The 21,605-nt window shown below is 37.0% G+C and overlaps 1 protein-coding gene across 3 annotated transcripts in view; it reads left to right on the top strand.

Moving 5' to 3' along the window:
• Nucleotides 1–3,784: 3,784 nt before the first annotated feature.
• CDH26 (cadherin 26) overlaps nt 3,785–21,605 on the top strand; it is a 59,495-nt gene continuing 41,674 nt past the window's right edge. The window contains exons 1-4 of one of the 3 annotated variants that reach the window (XM_072414470.1): nt 3,785–3,991; nt 9,756–9,848; nt 18,351–19,086; nt 19,851–19,944. In XM_072414470.1, the coding sequence (XP_072270571.1) occupies nt 19,906–19,944 (39 nt within the window). In that variant the 5' untranslated portion in view covers nt 3,785–3,991; nt 9,756–9,848; nt 18,351–19,086; nt 19,851–19,905. Of the gene's footprint in view, nt 3,992–9,755; nt 9,849–15,858; nt 19,087–19,850; nt 19,945–21,605 lie in introns of those variants that run through there. The other 2 variants (XM_072414471.1, XM_072414469.1) reach the window with 2 other exon arrangements.

The raw sequence follows: 21,605 nt of genomic DNA, 5'->3' as shown, positions 1-21,605 counted from the left end.
CTCTCTCTCTCTCTCTCTCTCTCCCCCCTTACTAGTAAGTGAATTCCTGCATTCCAAGCTAGCAGGGGAGCAGTTTCATCAGACGATTTTGGTCTCTTACCTGTGATATGATGAGTGATATGTTATATGTCACCAGCAGCAGATTCACCCTTCTGATATGGCCTTATGACCTGACATGCTTCAGACGTGTGGAAGGGGCTCCTGTCTTAGCCCCCCTCCCCTCCCCTGGTATCCAGTGCTGACAGGTATTTCTGTCCTGATAAATAGGTGAAAATAGATAATATTATCAAGGATTACAGGAAATAACATATGACAGTTAAAAAAAAATTATAGAGCAATTCTATCGTATACATATATGCACATATATTATTTTACATTATTATTATTATTTTTTTTTTGATATAGAACTCTATGGGTACATTCAGTTAAAAACTGAAGATGTGAGCTGTCTAAAAGGAAATAAGCTCCTATTTGTAAGAAGAGTATTTCACTTCATAACCCACATGCTGTGTTTTAGGCCTTGAGCGCTGCTTAAAGAGTTCTGTGTTGTGTCCACAAGCTGCAAATCAGTATGGGGTGGCCTGCCTCAGGGTCGTCATCTTTTTCTATTAGCAAGCCTGAAGCATTCCCCGTGAACTTGCCACCAACCTGCTGATACAGAATTTTTTTTTATGAAAAATTATACAATTACTTTAAAGCAAAGCTGTCATAAAAAGGGATACTGTGACTACCATTGATGATTCCCCTGGCTGTCATGCTAGCCTGCAAGCCTGCTTTTAGGTTCTGTTAGGTTCTTACACAGCTCTATTCAAATGAGTGATTTGCTTCAAACACATTTTAATATTTCAGAGGGCTATACCTTATATCCTAATATAGTACACATTCCTTCTTGTTTTATTTTGCCTATATTTGTCTTTATACTAAATATATTTTTATACTCCTTTTGACAATTTCAGAAAGGCTTGTGAAAAACCTGAAAGGAAAGCAGATAGGAAATATTCAATTTAAACAGCATATTTTGGCAACCAGCAGCTGGACATAAAGCTTTATTTCTTCATAGGGCAATTTCTTCAGGTGTGTAAATAAAGGTATATATCTGATGTGTTTATTGTTTTACCGCTGGTAGCTCTTAGGCATGTTGTATGTGGTCATATTTACAGTTCATTTGTATAAACTGTAACAAAATTTCTTGATTTAAAGTACTAAACCCAAAATTTTACCCAAAGGTTAAATTCTAATTGCAATCAGACTGAAAAGTCAATATAAACAGTGTATAGAAACAAAGTACTACTATACCTTCAACTATATTTACTATATCCACAGCTCACAGTACATTAGTGCAGTGGTCAGTGAGAATGCAAGAATGTCTCATTGCACACAGAACCCCTAGTAACCTCTAGAGGAACCCTTAGTTGAGAAACACTGGTGTAGACTGCATTTCTTCTCATCTCTGAATTCAGCTGGCGGGAGGATCCATAAGATCTGTTACTCAAATAGGAAGAACCGTAGGTAGCCATACTACATTTCTCAGCACCCCTCCATTATAATGTAAACCAATGTGTCTACAGCAGGATTAGATGGTAAGCAATTGTTTGACCACAGACTGTTAATGGGAAACTTAAAGCAATGAAGGGTCTGGATTGTGTGGGAACAAACTGTTGCATGCAATGACAGCCACACAGTGGGGTTTTGAATTTGAAAAGGTATTCAACATGACTGCTTTAGGAATTTGCTTTGAACTATTTTGGGTTTAGTTTTTATTGTAACTACCTCCACCCATAAACATCAGAGGACTGAGCTCCATCCGAACCCATTCTTACCTCACCTAGCCTGTGTGTATATACAAGGCCAAACAAAATATACATTCCAGCTTTGTTAGATGTTTTACTTTACAAACCATTCACATGCAATGTTCTTAATGTTGCCCTAAATCTTATATCAAACCATTGTAGTGGTCTTCAACATGCTTACAAAGTTAGCCAGAATTCTGCACCCTTGTTCCTGAAATTGGCCCTTTGCTGTTATCTGCACAGTCCCAAGGTCAAATCATAGGTATCCTTAGCAACCTTTGTTTTGCTTTACTATTTTCTTGCTAAACCTAACTGTTTCATTACCCAAATAGTTTAACCACCTTGCAGTTAAGCCCGACCTTCGCTCGGGCAAAAAAAAACTGCAAGGATGGTTAAGCCCGAGATTTTGTACATCCATACTTACCTGGTCCCCCTGTGCTCATCCAGCGTCGTCCTCCATCGATCATCGTCCGCCGAAGATTGTAAGCTCTTCGGGGCAGGGTCCTCTCCTCCTGTATCACTGTCTGTATTAGTCTGTCATTTGCAATCCCTATTTATTGTACAGCGCTGCGTAATATGTTGGCGCTATATAAATCCTGTTTAATAATAATAATAATAATAATAATATTTATAATAATGCAGTCACATACCTGAAACAATCATACAGATAACACAATTACTGAACACCTGAGCTGTATACTCATTCTGAGTCTGGGATTTTGAAGGGATTAGAGAATCAAAACCCCAACCAGGCAAGTTGGTTGTCTTCAAAGGCAAGATCAGTAGAAGAAAATGATATAAATGCTGGAAAATGTGTCTGTAAAACATGTACCTAAGGAAAAGCTTGACCTTCTTGAGGGAGTGCATTCTTTGGTCACTATTTATAAAGATCACAAAACATTTTTACTTCCAAACTGCCCAGAACACAGATTCTTAACAAGCCCTCTGGGTCTTATTTGTTCTGACTTCCTCACATTCTATCAGGGGCAAACACCAATAAAGCAGACAACCTTTCCCATTCATTTGATCATAAAGATGCTGAACCTTGACATATATTTAGCCATAATAAATCCGGCTTAGAACCTTTTAGTATTCCACCTGGAATGCATTTTTTTTATATTTCTATTCTATTAACCTAGTTTGGTACACAACTCTAAGCTTTTTAGCCATTAGGGACTTCGTAAGTTTTTGTACTGTATCTCACATTAGTACAGGGGGCACACATACTTTTTCTGTGTATGCCAAAAACACAGCCTAAAGGGGTCCCTTTTATTCTACATCTTTCTCTAGCTTTACGCAAATGTCCTTGGATGCCGCTTTTCATGAATTTCATCGCTAACCCGTCCTGTTCCCATGCTTGTGGGTGGGAATGCTTTGCTTGTGTTATTAGGTCTTTACTCTAGGGCTATTTTTACCTAGCAGATGGGTTTGACTTAGGTTAGACAGATATTTTTTGCATTTGGATCATTTTCTTGTTAGTAGACCGTATTCTCCCCAGAAGTAATTTTAGGCTGGGTGGCTGGAAGCTGTAGGCAGGTGGTGGGCCCTGTATTGTGACCCAGCTTTTCCGTAGCACCTATAAACAGCGGGGTGATTGCCGAAAAGTGCTGGGTGGTGTGCCCAGCTAAAAGTAGCTGGGGAGAACACTGGTAGATTTTGCAAATAGTTCTGATCCTTTGGATAAGACCTTGTATAGAGAGTCTCTTTTGTGGGCCACGTATACCTTATGGGTTTAAATTTTGTTCTTTCAGGGAGGATACCAGTTATAATAGAAAAGCACCCACAAGCTTCTCCAGTATTCCAAACTCTCACACACTAAGTGTTTTTTTTTCTTTTTCTTGACAACACCAGTACACGGAAAAGCTCACACATTTCGTCATGCAAACTCTTGAATTTATTTGTTAACCCAGCTACATGGTGGCGAGGAGCAAATGTACAGTGTCATTGTACACTGGTAATCCTGAAAGCGAAAATATATTCAACGTGCTTACTTGCCATTTCTGGAGTATTCCTGTCCCTAACAAAATGGGCAATGATGTCTGCTGTTTCCATTAACAACATATTTTGATTGAGTACAGCATTCTCTTTGGCTGAGGGGATGAAACACTCTCTAATAAGTAACTTCACATTGTGGAACTTTCTCTACACAGAACAGAAGAGGATGCCAGGATTTATGATGACAGGGCAGGAGAAAAGAGGAGGTGAGACTTTCAACACTAAATAGGCAGAAATACAAATATACAAGTTATTTGGCATGTCACATACTATGTAGTGAGGATGTGTGTGTACGGTATATATGTATGTGTATATAATATATATTTATAATAAATGAATACAAATGACCTTTAGCCAACCAGTGATTCGACATTTTCTACTTACATTGCTGATTTTATGCACTTCATTGATCACTGCCACCACATACATAGGATCATAAGAACAAGAAAGTACACCTTCTTTCAATTATAATTGGAAGTTCATTAGGCAAATACAACCTCAATTACACATACTACAATTTGTCATTTATTTATCATAAGATTAATTCAAAATATAGAAGCCTATAGCCTATAAATTGTGAAAAATAAAGTACAATAAAGTACACTCCTACCACTTTCACAGAAATTAGTAGCAGCCAGGTTTGAGCTAACATGCACTTGATTACCCAATCATCAGCAAGTGTGATCACTTCTACAAAAGTTGAAGTTTTGGCGGTCTGGTCCTGGACTGGAGTATTCAGGCGTGTGTTAACACAATGTCAAAGAGGAAAGACATCAGCAAAGATCTAAGAGAAGCAACTATTGCTGCCAATTTATCTGGGAAGGCTTATAGGTGCAAATTCCAAACAATTTAAAGTCCATCATTCTACAGATAAAATGAGAAAGACAGTTGCTAATCTTCCCAGGGGTGCACTTCATTGCAAATTCACCCTGAACTTGGAATGCCATGCTTGTAGAGACTGCAAACAAACTCAAGATCTACATCTTAGGGTCCACAGGCCTTGGTTAGCATGTTGGATGTTAATGTTCATGACCGTACATTTCGAAAGAGACCACACAAGTATTGCATCTGAACAAACAACAAGATTTCTGGCACAATGTTCTTTGGGCAGGAGACCAAAGTGAAGAAGTTTGGCAAACAGCAAACACAGCATGCCCGCACAAACCCCTATAACAACTGACAAGCACAGTGGCGGAGGGGTGAATGTTTGAGATTGTTTTGCAACCAGAGGACCTGGGCACCTTGCAGTCATTGGACCTGATTTAATAAAGCCCCCCAAGATAAGAGAATACACTTTCATGAGTGAAACTGGTTGATTCAGCAAACCTTGAATGGCTCTGTCCAGGATTCAAACTATTTGCTAGCAAATCGCAAAATGAGTTTGATGAAATCCATTCCAGGTTTGCTGTATTACCCAGCTTCACTGATGAAAATGTATCCTCCCCATGGAGAGCTTTAATAAATCAAGCTTATTGAGTTGACCATAAACTCCTCTTTATACCAAGGACAATGCTCCAAACAACACCAGCAAATCAACACATTAGCTGAAAAAGGAAAAAATAAGTTGCTGCAATAGCCCAGACAAAAAGATAGGCAAATGCCTGGAAACTTCAATGAACTGAAGCAATGGTATAACAACCGGTGGGTACAAACTGAAAGATAAAGTCATCATGAAAATGATTGTTTCTACCAAAGGTGGTTTTACAAGCTATTGATTCATGAAGTGTACTTTTTGTCACACGTGGCTTCTCCATTTTGGCCTAATTTTTTTAAAACAAAAGTTACAAAGTTTTTTGTTTCTTTTTTTAACAGAAGTTTTTAGCTGTTTTAGGTGCATTTACAATGCAATAATTATCCTAAATTTGGTAATAGTTAAATATAGTTGTTTACGGTGCGTAGCACAACCAAAGAAGTTGTAAAGTTTGATAAAAATGTGGTGATTTGGAAATTGTAGTACAGGTAAATCGTCTGCTACCTGTAACAATATTGGTTGACTGTGTTAGATTGCAATATTATTTTTGGCCACAAGGTGTCAGAATAACCTTTTTAAAATAATTAAACATTCTCGAATAGGTAGAGATTCTAAGTGTACATAGATACATATTTATATTTAGAGTTCAGATAGCAGTCTGACCTATAGGGATAAACCAAGCATCTGTGTGCTGCTGTTGGTCTGTGGACACGAGAGCAGTGTGGCAGATGCTTTCAAATGCTTGTGATGAGGACAGATGTTCTAATGGCTTTATGTGTTATTATTATTATTATTATTAATAAACAGGATTTATATAGCACCAACATATTACGCAGCGCTGTACATTAAATAGGGATTGCAAATGACAGACTAATACAGACAGTGACCGTGCGTGTGATGAGGTTATGAGTGAGGAAGTCAGTAGTAGGTCATTGGAGGCTTTATGCGTTGACAACCATGTCATCCTTATTACCTTAGATGACCAATCATATTATCAGACATGTTTTATCTTAACTTGATTTCTTGTATTATTTTTATACTATCCAATATTTATATAGTGCTGACACAGTACTTTACAAAGTCCATAGCCATGTCACTAGCTGTCCCTCAAAGGGGCTCAGAATCTATGTCTCTACCATAGTCACATGTCATTAAAACAGGTCAGTTTTTTGGAGGGAAGCCAATTAACCGAACTGCACGTTTTTGAATGTAGAAGGAAATCATAGTACCCGGGGGAAACCCACGCAAACACAGGGAGAACCTGAAAACATTATGCAGATAAGAGTCCTGGCCGAGATTCAAACCTGGGACCTAGCGCTGCAAAAGTCATGGTAATCGCTGAGCCACAAAGATAGCAGTGGCCTTATTGTGATCTTTGTAAATGTTTTGAAGTAGATTGTAAAATGTCTACAGCACAGATAGTCACTTCATACATACATGTTATTTTTAGATCTGCTGCTACTTTCATTCGTATTCTTTTCATAAGTTATCAAGGGCTGGATATTTTTTCCAGTTTTTTTCATCCGACCCCTGTCACCTCTAATGACACAGCACTGCATTTTAGAAATTTGCACAATTGAGTTCTTCGATATTTCTTATACTTGTTACAGTGTGGCCCTCGGGTGAGATGTTGCAAAACTTTCATACTATTCAACCTGTTGCATCTTGAGATATGTGATGTGGATATCCCAGGAGGTCATCCTCTCCTTATGAGATTAGATTTGCATGGAGGCAGTTTGTAGCCCTCTAGATCCTTCTTTAGGACTCCAAACTAATTTCTGTCCCACCATGTTTTGCTTGTCAGGACATTCCACTTCTTGTATTTATGAAGCGAAATCAGGTCTTGGATCCTCAACCTCTGTCCTACAGGAACTAATACAAGCACAGAAAGTTGGGAGAGCAAAGATCACAAGCAATGACATAAAAGAAATGAGTATAGCTTAGCTTGGACAACAAATTCTCCCGCAATTACCATAGATAACTCTTCTGTCTTTAGTTTACTCTTAGAGAGTTAAAGGGGAAAAGATCATTTTCATTTTTCCCTGAAACACTTAATTAAAAACTTTTAATTAATTCTGTCTGTGAAAACTTTCTTTTGACAAGTGTGATTTATTAACAGTGACTTTCTCACAAGCATGTTTTTTTTTCTATGAATAATGTATGCTAATATTATAGAGACTCAATCCATTGTAGGTACTCGATGTGTTTACAGTTTGCCTTGCAGCAACCCAAGTGTAGTCATTAATGAATAATGTATGCTAATATTATAGAGACTCAATCCATTGTAGGTACTCGATGTGTTTACAGTTTGCCTTGCAGCAACCCAAGTGTAGTCATTACCAGGCGACTAACTTATGGAATAAGCCCCTATTCTTGCCAAGATTATGTTACACCCTTGCTGAGAAAAATTAAGCATTGAATGGGCTACACCCATAAACCTTTTCTAGTTGTTATAATTCTTTCTTTTTAGCATTGTGTTTTCAGTTGATTTTGGCTTTATTACCAAATGTGTTTGTGTACAGTTGAAATCAGAAGTTTTATATACACAAAGTAAAAGCTTAAAAGTTTATTTTATAACCCTTTCGCAGACTTTATACTAGCAAACTTTGTGAACTTTATTCACAAACAGATTATAGCCTATTAAAAGAACATTTATGAATATGGATACTGCCATTTCTAGTCATCTTGTAAATATGATAGGTGCTTGTGGCTACGCTAGTCCTGTGTCTTTAACACAGGTATTACCAACTGACAGGAACTTTAGAAAATATTGCAACCATTTGTTTTTGTTTTTTTTTTAGTTTAGAAGTAACCAATGAATATTACCATGTTTCTCCAAACACAAGTTTCCTTATAGCTGACAGTATGTTATGAGTTCTATTACAGTTACAAGATAAAGTCAAGACTATATTGATTTCCTCATTGTTTCTCCAAACACAAGTTTCCTTATAGCTGACAGTATGTTATGAGTTCTATTACAGTTACAAGATAAAGTCAAGACTATATTGATTTCCTCATTATTCGGAAAAATTGGTAAGGCCAACTTAATACGGTAACTGGTTCCTCGATTGTGGTGGTGCTACAGAAATGCCAGCACAATGTAAAATCCATAAGTTGTTGACACTAAAGCCTGATGCTGGCAGACTTTTCTAGATATTCTGCTGCAGGAATTTTAGTAATACTGTTTTGATATTTGATCAGCCAATAAAAAATATTTGAGCCAATATTTGAGCCAATAAAAATGCCTGTCCTGTAGTATCTTTTTTTTCCAGTGTGATTATACTGTAAAGGCTGCATCCTTAACGGCACACAAGTACTTGCATTTACATCTGTAGCACCTTGCCCATTCCAAGAGGGAGCTACCAAATGGGTGGCGAGTTCCCAAATACTTCTGTGTTCAGAGCCATTAAAATACCAGGTGAACGTATGGGGAACTATTTGTGTCACTATTTAGTTGTGTTATTAAACCATGCTGTTGTTGATCTTAGTATTTCTGATCTGTGTCTTGTTGCACCTCACAAACTTCTAATTATGGACCACTATCTTGACATTGCCTTGTAGAATTAATTGATAAATCTAAAATTTTAGGGTATCTCAATTTAAACAAGTTGTTAACCTTTTGATGCAGCAAGGTAGTCCAAAACTAGCAGTGACCCTTCCTCTAGTATTCTGCACAGTTTGGTGGCTGGTTTGATGTTAGTATGCTGTGTTTTCCCCATCAACCAGTCCTTCCATAAATTTCAATAGTAATCATAGAGGCCTGGTGTTTATTGATGAACATATTCTTTGGCCGGTTTTATAGCTTTCTGATGTTACCGATGAGGGTCGTTTTCACTTTCTTCAGTATTTCCTTTGACTATGAGGACTTCCACAAGAGAAAAAATCTTAGTTAGGGTTTCAACACTAGCATATTCTTTACTTTTAGACATTTTGTGCCTGCAATTGCTCTTCTAGCATCCTGTAAACTTAAGTGAAGCATGGAGTATTTTTAAGTTTTCATGTAGCCCCTTACCTCATTGTCAGAATTTCTGTCACTTTTACTTGGGTCACATCTTGCTTTGAGGCTATAGGAAAACATGCATTCCAGTGTCTTCATAATTGTTTTTTCTTAGATTTTGCTCTGGTAGACTGCATTTAAACAAGCCATAAGATTTTCAGTTTTGGTCTGCTAATGTTTGTTTTTAGCTTCAGCTGCTGTGCCCTACAGGAACCTCCGTTCACCATAGAGGAGAACAGAACCGTGCAAACAGCTGTAAATTTAGAAGAAGGGGGTGCCAGCATGAAAAACTTATGACTCCACATTTTTTTTTAAACACTTGGATTAATGTTTATTTAGGTACAAAAGGAAGTACTTGAAGCATGAAATATGTATGAAAGGAGATGAATGATATACTGTGTTACATTTTTTTCGTGGTCTAAATATCTTCCAATTACAAATTACAACCTAATTTTTAACATAGTAATGTTTGTTATGTTATATTATTATTCATCTCTTACAGACCTATTGTGTTAGCCAACGGTACTGAAACTATAAGGAATACTGGTTTTGTTTCCTCCTTGCTTGTCACCACACATCCCACTCCAAGCTTCAGGTAACAAATTATTCTTAGCTGTGTGTTTGATAGGTTTCCAGAGGTCAACCTTTGTCTTCACTGATCTGCTTTTCCAAGGTTCGTGGCACACACCTTTATGTGGAATTACACATGATGACCTAATGCTAGCTTTGCCATTCAGCCATGCACCATTTTACTTGGCTGCGCAGGACACTTAAGGCTATTGTAAACAGACACAGTCTTTCCTGCCTGTACACATTACTCTGCAGATTTACAGACACAAGCGAACTTTGCATTAATGCTCCTATTTTTTTCAGTACATACTAATGCACATAGGTGATTTGATTCCACAGAACGTAAGGCTATTTGCTTTCAACGTACTAGTCAACTTAGCCCAACAATGAAGATATAAAAGCCCCAAGAAAGCAACAACAATTATTATTTAAAAATCATTGCACACAAACAATGAACAGGTAACAATCATTCATTCTAAAAAAAATTATTATCTTTATTAGGTATTTTATTGTGCTTTTAAGGAGAGGTTACAATCACACAAAGAGACACTTACAAATTTGAAACAGAGCCTTGGAACAAGTAATAACAGTCTTAACAGTAAAGAATACAAATCAACAAAGCAAATAAAAAAAATTAGGGACAATGTCACATTATCTAGGACAAAACTGGAAGTCACTGTTTAAAGAAAAGAGGTGGGGGTGAAATATAACAAATGGAAGGCAGAGGTGAGGGGTAAAATATACCAAAAGGGAAAGATATTGGGACAAGATGGGTCTCATAACCACATGTCACACCCTGAGAGCATACCCCAGGAGATGCAGTGCTCCATAGCCTTAAACCATAAGCAGAGATAACTTTAAAGTTTCAGGATAGGTAAAAAAAGTCCATGGTTGCCACATGCCCTGGAATCTCTTGTACCTCTCAGCTGATATAAGTATCAGTTTTTAATTGGTAAATATTTTTTTGTATGTGACTTATTTAGATTGCCAGGGTCTTTTTGCCTTTACTATTTTTTGCTTAGCAGCAATTAAAATGTGAGAAATTAAGGTACTGTCATGTTCCAAAAAGAAAATATTTCATTGGTAAGGTTGTATATAAAGATGCAAAATGTAATTAATTTATCCATAAACTGTGGGCCACAATTGGTGAACCTGTAGACATGACCACCATATGTGATACTTAGTTAGCCATAGCCTGGTAATTGCATGTGAATCCATCATCCTCATTTGTCTTCATCCTTTCTAGTCCTTGAACATGTTTTCTGTGCACCATTATCTCATGGCTTATCAGGAATCATGGGTTTCAGTGACTTAAACTCACAATGTCCACTACTAGAACAGGTTTAAAAATACCATAGCATAAGTATATGTATATATATATATATATATATATATATATAGACATAGACTTGGTGAAAAACAGTAATAGGGCATAGCATTTACTAACAAGGCTGAACAGTAATGAATTTGTTTTGTTTTTATAGGTGAAGTATTGTGCAATAGATCTGTCAAGTCAGTATCATAATATAGATTTTTTTTAAATAGTTTTATGTCCCGATTTGCCAGTAAGTAAAGGATAAGGTGGAAGTGGCACAGCTGTTAACTTCTACACTTTGGTAAGTTCCTATAAAGATCTTGTTGGCAGTATGACTGCATGAGTAAAATTGTTAACAAAACATTCTGTAAAGAAAATATTGTTTCTCACAGTCCACTACAGTATACCTAAAAGTTATACTAAGAAAGTATCACCCACACTTTTACCACCACCACCAGCCCTAACCATTGATACAAGGCAGGATGTAATCTTGCAATCATGATGTTGATACTAAATGTCAGAGCAGAAATTGAGAATATGGCAATATGTTTTGTCAATCTTTTTTTGACTACTTTGCTGAAGCCTAGTGATTTGTAGTCCCTAGTGCCTGCTGCTGTAGCATTTGTGCTTCAAGGTTTGACGTGTTGTACATTCATTTGATGCTCCCCTGCTTACTTTTGTTGGAGCAGTTATTTGAGTTACTATCAACTTAAACCAGTATGGCCATTTTCTTCTGATCTCTGGCATCAATAAAGCATTTGTGCCCAGAGAGCTGCCACTCACTGGAAGTTTTCCTTCTTTTGATGGGTGTGTGGAAGAAACCCATGCCATGCTACGTAAAAGTCACTTAAATCACCATCATTCTCCATCCAGATGCTTGGTTTGCACTTAGGCAAGTCATCTTGACAATATAGAAATGTCTAAGTGTCTAAATATAAGTATTTATCCTTGGTTCCCATTATGTGACTAGTTCTCCCAGGAGCATTCTCTAAGGCATTAGTGTCAAACTCTGGCCCACGGGCCAAATCAACATCCTTTTTTTTTGGCCCTCAAAGGAATCCTAAATATGAATTGCAGCTGGCCCGCCGCTGCATTGAAATAGCGTCCCTACTACAATTCCCGGTGTCACTCCCGTCTGTAGACCAGCAGCGTTTCTGCCTATGCGTTGCCCCGCATTGGACTATTTTATAGACGCAAGTAATGCCGGGAATTGTAGTAGCAGCATCACTTGCATCTTTAGACCAGCGGTCTCTATTTTCTTGACGCAGGGAACTGTAGTAGCAGTGCTATTTCAGTGAAGAGGGAATTCCAGCCACTCATAACATTAGGCCTGCATTGGACTGTTTTCTTGACGCAGGGAATTGTAGTAGCTGTAATGCTGGGAATTGTAATAGCGGCATCACTTGCATCCATAGACCAACAGCCTCTTTGCCTATGCGTGGCCCCGCATTGGACTGTTTTATAGACGCAAGTAATGGTGGGAATTGTAGTAGCAGTATCATTTGCATCTTTAGACCAGCGGCCTCTCTGCCTATGTGTGGCCCCGCATTGGACTGTTTTCTTGACGCAGGGAATTGTAGTAGCGGTGCTATATCAGTTTCAATTTTGGCCCCCGGCTTTGTCTAAGTTTTTAATTTTGGCCCACTGTATATTTGAGGTTGACACCCTGCTCTAAGGGCTCAGTGTATGAGCACCAAAAAGTAAAAGTAAGTCACAGCAAAAAGTAATTCAGTTACTTACAGGTACAGGTTAATTCCTGCATTCAGTTTGTCTAATTCCAAAGTACTTAAATTTACTCTATCTTAATGCAGTTTGCATAATCTTTTGACTCTAATCTTTTTACTTATTTCCCTCATTTATTACCTGCTATGTAAGGTTAAGATTTGTTGCCCCGTGATCATAGGTGGGGTGAGAATGTGGGTCTGTATTCCTTTGTATGAGCAAAACATTTAGAGTCTCTTTCAACAATTTTCTTGTCCTCTACCCGAAAGCCATCTCAACTATTTTCTTCATATTTTTGCACCCCTGATAAATTATTTACCTGGGGGTGTGCAGCTTCCAGTCTAAAGGTGCAACAGGCACAATTATACACATGCTGTGATGAAGTTACATTGACACTAACAAGAAGGTGTTACCTCCATTAATATAACCTATTCTCTCGTTATGTTATGCATCCTAGCAGAACAATATGTGCTGGAGAAATATTTTTCTCCCTTTCCTCATACCTAGACAGGCACACAAGTATATTGCCAGAATATGGATCTCTTCACAACCCTACTCATGATATGCAGAAGCATAACACCCTATTCTCAGAGAAGAATATTACTTACCAGTACATGCTTTCAAAAGTTTTATTAATTCTAGACATGATGGCTGGATAACTCAAATTATGCCATCCCCTCCTCACCCTGCACTTCTTTGCAACTTATTTAGGTAATCGGCCCTTGTCCTTCTTCCTTCTTTCCACTCCCTCTCCCCTTCCCAACCGGTGTCACTTTTACAGGTTATGACAAAGTTAATGCCTAATTAACATCTTAGGTGTGACATTGTAATGGTTTATCTGTGTTGTACAGTTGGAATTTTCATGCCATAATTTTGTATTTTTGAAAGCCTGCATGCAAGTACACATCAGTTATTAGATTCTATTAAGCAGGGGCCTGGTTTGGGGAAACCAGGATTTGGTAGGGAAGGGTGGTAACTTGCTTTGTCCCAGTACTATGGAATGCTCAGAGGCACATTTCTCAACAGTCATTCTGTCAGAAAGACAAGTGATAGAATACTTTAAAGTATAGATGGGTGTAGGCCATACACAAGATGGTGAACGTTCTCTCAAACAAGCTGCTCTGAATTTTACTTTGCTGAATCTTTACTACTTCTTTGATACAAGATAGTTATTTAATTTATCATTCCTTGAATGACGGTCGTACATGCGTGTTTGTAATAAGTGTTATCATAAAGTATGTTTTAACACTTTACCCCTGGGCTTATCTTAGATAGTTTTTGTGAAACATCACATAGGTATGCAGACTGTAAAGATTATTTTTTTCTGTACTACATAATGGCTGATACATTTTGTTAGAAGTTTAGGATTCCCCAATACCCCAGGCTAATAACACTACAGCTGTCTATTTTATTTAACTGTTCTCTGTATTACCTAGACTGGAATTACTTTAAACTAGACTAGGAAGAAGCTAAAACTGGATTTACACAGGCTCCTTCTGATTTACCTTAGTAAAATCATGCATTTCCAATAATATCCCCAACAGTCAGTACTCAGTAGTACTACTTATATATTGTGTTTCTATCAGTTTGTGGGGGCTAACTTTTTCCCTTCTCTGCTTCATTTTAACCCTCGCTCATTGTTTCCCACTTCTTATAATATGCATTAGGATTTATTCAAGTTAGTGATATGACTGCACTTTGTAAAGTACTGTGTAAAATGTGGCACATTATAAATACAAAGTAATATTAATTGATATTAATTCAATTACATTGTGTCTAAAGAAAGACCATTGTGAATAAGATAAGCATTTTCTCTTTCATTCATAATTTATTGATCTGAATTTTCTAATTGTGGGGGTTTGACTATTGCTTTACATTTTTGCACTTTTCTGTATTATTTGAAACTGTACAATGAAAGACAAAGGTCAAATAATTTTCCTTTGTTTGGTTTTACTCTAAAAAAGCACTTCTGTTGTGCCTTGATGCTGCTTATAGACATCGGAGTGCAGTCAGGTGTGCGGAAATAATCTAGCTGCTGCTGAAAGATGTATTGGTAAAAAAATGCACACCTAAATTGCTTAAACATGTAATTTATGTAATGGAGGGGGGTAGGCTGTTACTTCTAATGGCTTATCTCCGTCTAACCAGTGACCAATTATTTCTCCTTGACCAATGATTGTCTGTCTACAGAGATTACGGAACAGAGAATCTGTTCATTTTAGGTAGTTGTGTGTGTTGTGGGGGAAGGTGAATCTGACCGTAAAATTCATCCTCATAAAAATGGCTTTGTAGTGAATTCTAAATTCTGTTCCACAGACAACAGATTCACTATACAGAAAGTGAAAGACAAATTGCTACAGATGCACAAAAAATAAAATCTAATGCAGGGGTCGGCAAACTTTTATGGCCACTAGGCCATTTCAGGGGTGCGCGGGAGCACAGTAGGCCGAACTCTAATGGCTCCGCCCACCAGGAAACACCCCCTGAAGTGAAATCCCTCTCCTCTGTATGCATTGCAGAGGAGAAGGACTTCCCTTCAGGAAGCGTTCCCTATTTACCGCACCAGTGGAAGTATCAACGCCGGCTGCAGTAAATAGGGAAGCAACAGCAAGGAGGCGTCACCGGAGCTCCAACTCCGGTAGTTCTTAACGCCCCCTGGTCGATCCTGCTGGCAACCCGCGGCTCTGGAGCTGCAGGTTGCTTGCTGGCATTAGGCCGGAACGAACTACCGGCTAGGCCGTATCTGGCCTAAAGGCCGGAGTTTGCCAACCCCTGATCTAATGGGTTCTAGCATTTCTTTTATTCCTCTCTGGTACTTCTCCACAGCTGTCAGCCAGACAGCAAGTGAAGGGAAATCTTTGTAAGAGTTAATATTAAAATTATTATTATTAATAATAATAAACAGGATTTATAAAGCGCCAACAAATTACGCAGCGCTGTACATTAAATGGGGGCATCTTCCATCTAAATTTTTTTTATTCTGTCCAGAACTTTTTGCTGGACACTTAGTTTTAATAGTTTACATAGTTAAAAAAAATTGCGCTGGGTTTAGTAGATTTGAATATCCTGTTGTGGTTGTTTTATGCAGTGGGAGGATAAGGATTCAATAATAAAATTTGTACTGTTTTTTATACAGTGCCTTTTTTATTTAGTGAATAGGGCAATAATTTCTGCAGTGCTAATTCAGTCACTTCAGTTGGCCCACAGAACTTCAGATAAGTGAGGAAAACACTTTGCACCTCATTTTGTTTTGAACCCACATGTGGGCCAGTCAAAGCAGTTGTCACAAGGGTCAATGCTTTTTGTTTTGATGATTTAAAAGCTATTCATCAGTGACATGTTTCTGCATGATCTTTTAAATCCTGCATATATATCTCTGTTGAAGAATCCAATTGTTTTACAAAATTTATTGTATTGTAAGTAAATACACATTTTTCATTATTACTTTTACTGAAAATTACCTGATACAGAAAGTGACTTCTTGTTTAGAAATCCTTATACACACAATAATGTCAGTTTTAAAGTACAACTCAAGCAAATAATGACAGGGTAAAAATTTAAAGATCAATATTAAAATAAAACCACTTATAATGCAATATTGAGTTTAAATTTTTTTTTCTGCCCCTGGATGTGCCAGCATCATACAAATACGGCTCCGGACTGTTACTGGATAGTAAAAGAAGGAGCAGCACAGTAGTGAGCTCACTATGGTAAAACAGGTAAAATTCAGGAATCTAAACTGCTTTCATTTAATTTATTAATGAATATAGGGCTGGATTGCTTTGTGTTATTTTAGCTAAGTCTAGGATTTCAGATTTGAACACAAAAATTATTACTACATTTATGCTGAATTGTTTTGGCATAATAATTGTATGTGAAATTGCAGGAAAATTGTATTGTGTGAAGCCATCAGTTACATTTTCAGGACCAGCTTTTGTGGGCCACTCCTTACTTCTCTAAGTGCAAGTTAGTGTCCACCTGATTGTAAACAATGGACAATAGATAGTTTGGCTTTAAACAAAATGCTTACGGTGATTGTGGCTGCATTAGTGTGCTTGCAACAACAAAGGACAAAGTACTGTCAGTGATCCTTTTTTTTTTTGTTGGCACTAACAGTGAAATGTTCATGGGTTACCCCCTCTTCTCTGGTCCAAGCAGTACTGACAAACAAAGTTTTAGCAGAATGTTAAAAGATCTGTAAAGGCAACAATGTCCAAGGAAAAAGAGCAAAAACAAAACACAGCTTAATAAAAGTGAGTTTAAATTTAATAGAGAACAAAGAAGTGGGCTCTGGGATAGGAATGGGGAAGTCACATTTATTAAGAAGAGTTAATATTGGTCATAAAACTATTTGATGGTGGTTTAGAAAGTTACTCATTCAGTCTGTTACATTTTGTGTGAAACAGAAATATCAATTGTATTTCCAAGGCTTTCCTCTCCTGATTATATTTAACGTTTCCTTTAGGAACTAAAATATCTTCTTAGGAGTGGTCAAGTTGTGAGAAGTGATGTCCCATTGGTGCACAGAAATGATGTTTCTTATGTTTATTTATTGTGCATCTTTGTAGGTTCATTCTTGTCTGTAATTTTTGTCCTGTGGTTTTATGATCATTCTCAGCTTTTTTGACTTTTTCCTGCTTCCCATCACAGAGCCCACTTCCTTGCCACAATCATTTTAAGCATTTTGTGTATGGACAAAATAATCTATTTGAGTCTATTGTTTACATTCAGGTTAGCCCTAAACTTGCATTGAGAAAGCAGCGGTGACACATAAAAGCCACATTCCTAACACCCACCAAACACTAATGATGCTCCTTCTCAAAGGAATGCACTGAAAAAGAAAAGAAAATGCTCTCTGAGGATCAGACTTTTAATCTTTTCTTTCCCTAGGCATAGAAGAGAAAAATATTGCATTTGTGTGACAGTAAAAGCACTGGGGTCATAGGTTGGGGAAATTAGTATAGACTGTTAGTTATTACTCATCCTAGATTTGTATTTTGTTTTTTCCTGTTGTAAATATATTGTCATGTTTCAGCACTCAGGAATAGATAAGACACAAATAAAGGTGGATGGATAAGGGGCATTTCTTTTTAATATTCTTTGTGTTACTAATTTTAATTGTATTATTTAATTGTAATAATTGTTTAAAAATATACAAGCCTAGGAATAGGAAGACATCAATACCAAACTTTTGGATGTTTGTATACAGATCTATCAGACTAAACTAACTAAATTCTTAATTGAAAAAAAAAAACATGTTAAAAGAAAAACAAAAGAAAATAGCATAATATTTTATGGCATAGTTAAACATTTTAGTTTCTGTAAAGGTAGAAATCCAAAACATTTTTCTGGTAGGGAAGATTAACAATTTTTATTTATATGTGTATTTATTTTGCTGTTTGTTTTTAACTAGGGAATTTTTTTTTCTAAAGATTCAGCAGAAATTGAGAGGAAATTTCTCCAAAGGTAATTTTTTTCTCCCTTTTTTAGAGATTTATCATAGGAACAATTTTTCAATGCAAAGATTTTCTCACCTCCTGTTTCTGTGATAACTCCAAAAGTTTGAATGCCCCGTCACTTTCTCTCCTGGAGACACAGTCAACACTACCAATACTATGGGTCTAATTTATTAAAGCTTTCCAAGACTGAAGAAGATAGACTATATTGAGCAAACCTGGGTGATCCAACAAACCTGCAATGTATCTGGTCCACAACTGAAAACATTTGCCAACTAACAACAAATGAATTTAAAAAAAAAAATCAATTCCAGGTTCCCTCCTATTAAGGCAAATCTTCAAAGTATGTCAAAGCTTAGCACACTAGGATACATAGACTTTAATAACGTGATGGAGTTTCAGTTGCAAACTGGTTTAAAACACCTGGGAAGAAATATGCATAAGATTTTAAAGGAAAAATACGAACAGATCCTCTGGAAGAGAGTCGAGGGTGGAAGGAAAAGGAGAAAGCTGGAGTTCAGCTTCACAGTGTTATCCTCCATTACTCTTTTTTCATAGTCCTTCCAGCTGACTGTACTGTATACTGAGATATTGCTGACAGAATCATTTAGGTTTTTATCAAAATCCTCCTGGCTGACTCTGTGCATTCTCATTCATTCCTGGGGAACTTCTAAGTGAGATTCCAGTTGTTTATGACTGTTGGAGAGTAGATGCATGTACAAAGACCAGAACATTATAATTGGAAGAGACATGTTTATATTACTACTACTGTAAGTATTTATGTAGCACGACATATTACACAACGCTTTACATAATCAAGTCACTAACTTTCTCAGACAAGCACATACGCTACGGTCCCTAACAGTCTAATAAGAATTTATGAGGCACGTCAATTAACCTGTTTTTTTTTTACATGTATTAGGAAGCATACCAAGTATACCGGAGTGCCCAGAAGAAACCCCACACAAACACAAGGAGTATGGATATCTTATATCTGTGGGATCCCAAGTTCATACCAAAAAAAAATTATAGATCAATATTTTTCCATCGATGTGTCAGACAGACAAAATCCCTTTGTTGTCCTATAGTATATACTTGTTTTACATCAAGTACAACATCAAGTACAACAATGTTTTGGTTTTGTTAAACAACCCTTTCTTCTGTCCCCCATATATAAATAAAAACTTAGACTAAAACAGCATTATTCAACATATTTGCATCAATAATGTGAACCTGGAGCCAGGTTTATTGTAAGACAAGGAATAGGTGTGACCAGTTCAGTCATGTAAAGAGTTAAATGTTTTTTTACTGCCTGGAAGCTGTCCTCATACCAGTAAACATACACACTGCAGGAAATAAGGTGTGTAGGATTGTCACTAAGGATCTAGTGTAGCACCTGGGCTATGTGCTTGTAGTGTGGGGGGATTCTATAGCTGGGCAGGGTGGGACAGAAGGGAGGGTTCAGAATCTGGTCTGACTAGTCTAAATGAGGAGCTTTGGGCTGTTCCTTACCTACTTATTCTTTACCATCCAGCTGAACACCAGGTTATAAAGGAGCATATGATTGTGGCAAAAAGAGGAACATAAAAATGAAGAGTCTTCCTTACCTGTTGGTTCTGCTGCTTGTGGTGAGTAGCCAGTTTTATTTTGCCTGTATGTAATCTGTTTGATGTTATTGCTCTGTATACATGCTAATGTAACTTGTGTATGCATTATGAAGTAAAAGCAACTCTATCTTACAGTGCAGCTTTATATCATTTAAATAGCACAGTTAATATTTTTGAATGATGTAAACCTGATGACCTTTTGATTTTTATTTAAAGTAAATGTTGTTTACCGTTTGTACACAAACTTTGAAGAAGGTGTAGGTTCTATCTATATTCAAGGATTTCTTTTTTAGACAGTCAGTACACTGTATTGAATGAAGACTACAGTCAGAGGTGTGTGCCATTCCCCCTTCTCTTGTTACATGACAGTTAGTATTTCAGCTACAGGCTTTTCAATATTGTGGTTTGACTGATAAAAAAGCTGGATGTTCTTTAAAATGTTATGTATGTATTCATGATTTACCCATAGACTTGGTCTGTGTGACCTGTATACAAATATAAAAATCATACAAAAATGTATAGGTTAGCATGGTAATAATTATTAGTCTTCGTACGTTTTCCATCTTCATAGATTTTCCTGCCTTTTGGTGTCTAATAGTATTTGTACAGATCTATATCCTTGTCTGTTCTTCGTTATTTTAAACAAATTCTCACGTTGGATGTGCCATTTTAGCATCACATTGGTGATCATCTAGCTTGGGCGTTGCTCATTTATGGTCTTTGATATTAGTAAAGGGTCACATCATGATAATCATCATATGTAATAATACAGATGGCTGTCAGAGATTAAAAGTATGCATGCTGCAAGAGACACTTAGAGCCGGTGGACGTGCAACAACAAAAATTTAAGACTGGGGCTATGCTATGGGAGTAAAAACAAGAAATTAATTCAAGCACATTTATGCTCCAAGGCCTTCTTCAAATTACTTTTGGCAATATTTTTTTCTTTATTCTCTACAGCTACTATCATAAACAACAAAATAAAAATATGGTGAAAGAAATAAACACAACCATCTAACTAACAGAAGCGTGTGTATTTAATATTATATCATTTGCAGCTCCAGTTCTGTGCTATTGCAGTGGTACCTATAAGTACTAACCTACTATGTGACAATTCATACAGTGTGTGTGTCATTGCCAGGTTTTCCTAGGTCATATGTCACATGATGCAAAGCCGTCTGTAATGATTGTATAAAGTTAAAACTGAAGATAATCTTTAAGATCAAGATGGGGTAATCTACATCTTTGGTTACAGTTTGTTGCATGTTTGGGTAGTATACCAGGTACATACTTTATATTGTGTATGATGCAAGTATCTTTAGGCTCCTCTCAAATACTTTAAAAAATGAAGCTACCTACCATATATTTTGTGAAGATTGGCCAAATTCTGTCAATATACCAGCCACAGGCTGGATGAACTTCTCAAACAGGATTATCAAGCTGTCCAATATACAGGTCAGTTAGGCCAGTTTGCCTGTTTAGAAGAAGTTTACAAACCCTGCATGGTACTGATAGCCATTTGTTGCCTTGTTCACTAACTTCTTAACATTTACTGTACTTTTTAAAGTAGCGTGTTTATCGTTTGATGAAATACCAGCTTAGAATGGTAGCAGCAGCAGAGGATGTGATGGAGTCCAGGTAGATAAATCAGTCCAAAGGCAGGAGGTAGAGTTGTAGAGTAT

This window comes from Pyxicephalus adspersus, chromosome 6 (assembly GCF_032062135.1).
Source record: "Pyxicephalus adspersus chromosome 6, UCB_Pads_2.0, whole genome shotgun sequence".
NCBI lineage: Eukaryota > Metazoa > Chordata > Amphibia > Anura > Pyxicephalidae > Pyxicephalus > Pyxicephalus adspersus.
The sequence above is the reverse complement of the archived record's forward strand: the minus strand, read 5'-3'. Positions and strand labels throughout refer to the sequence as shown.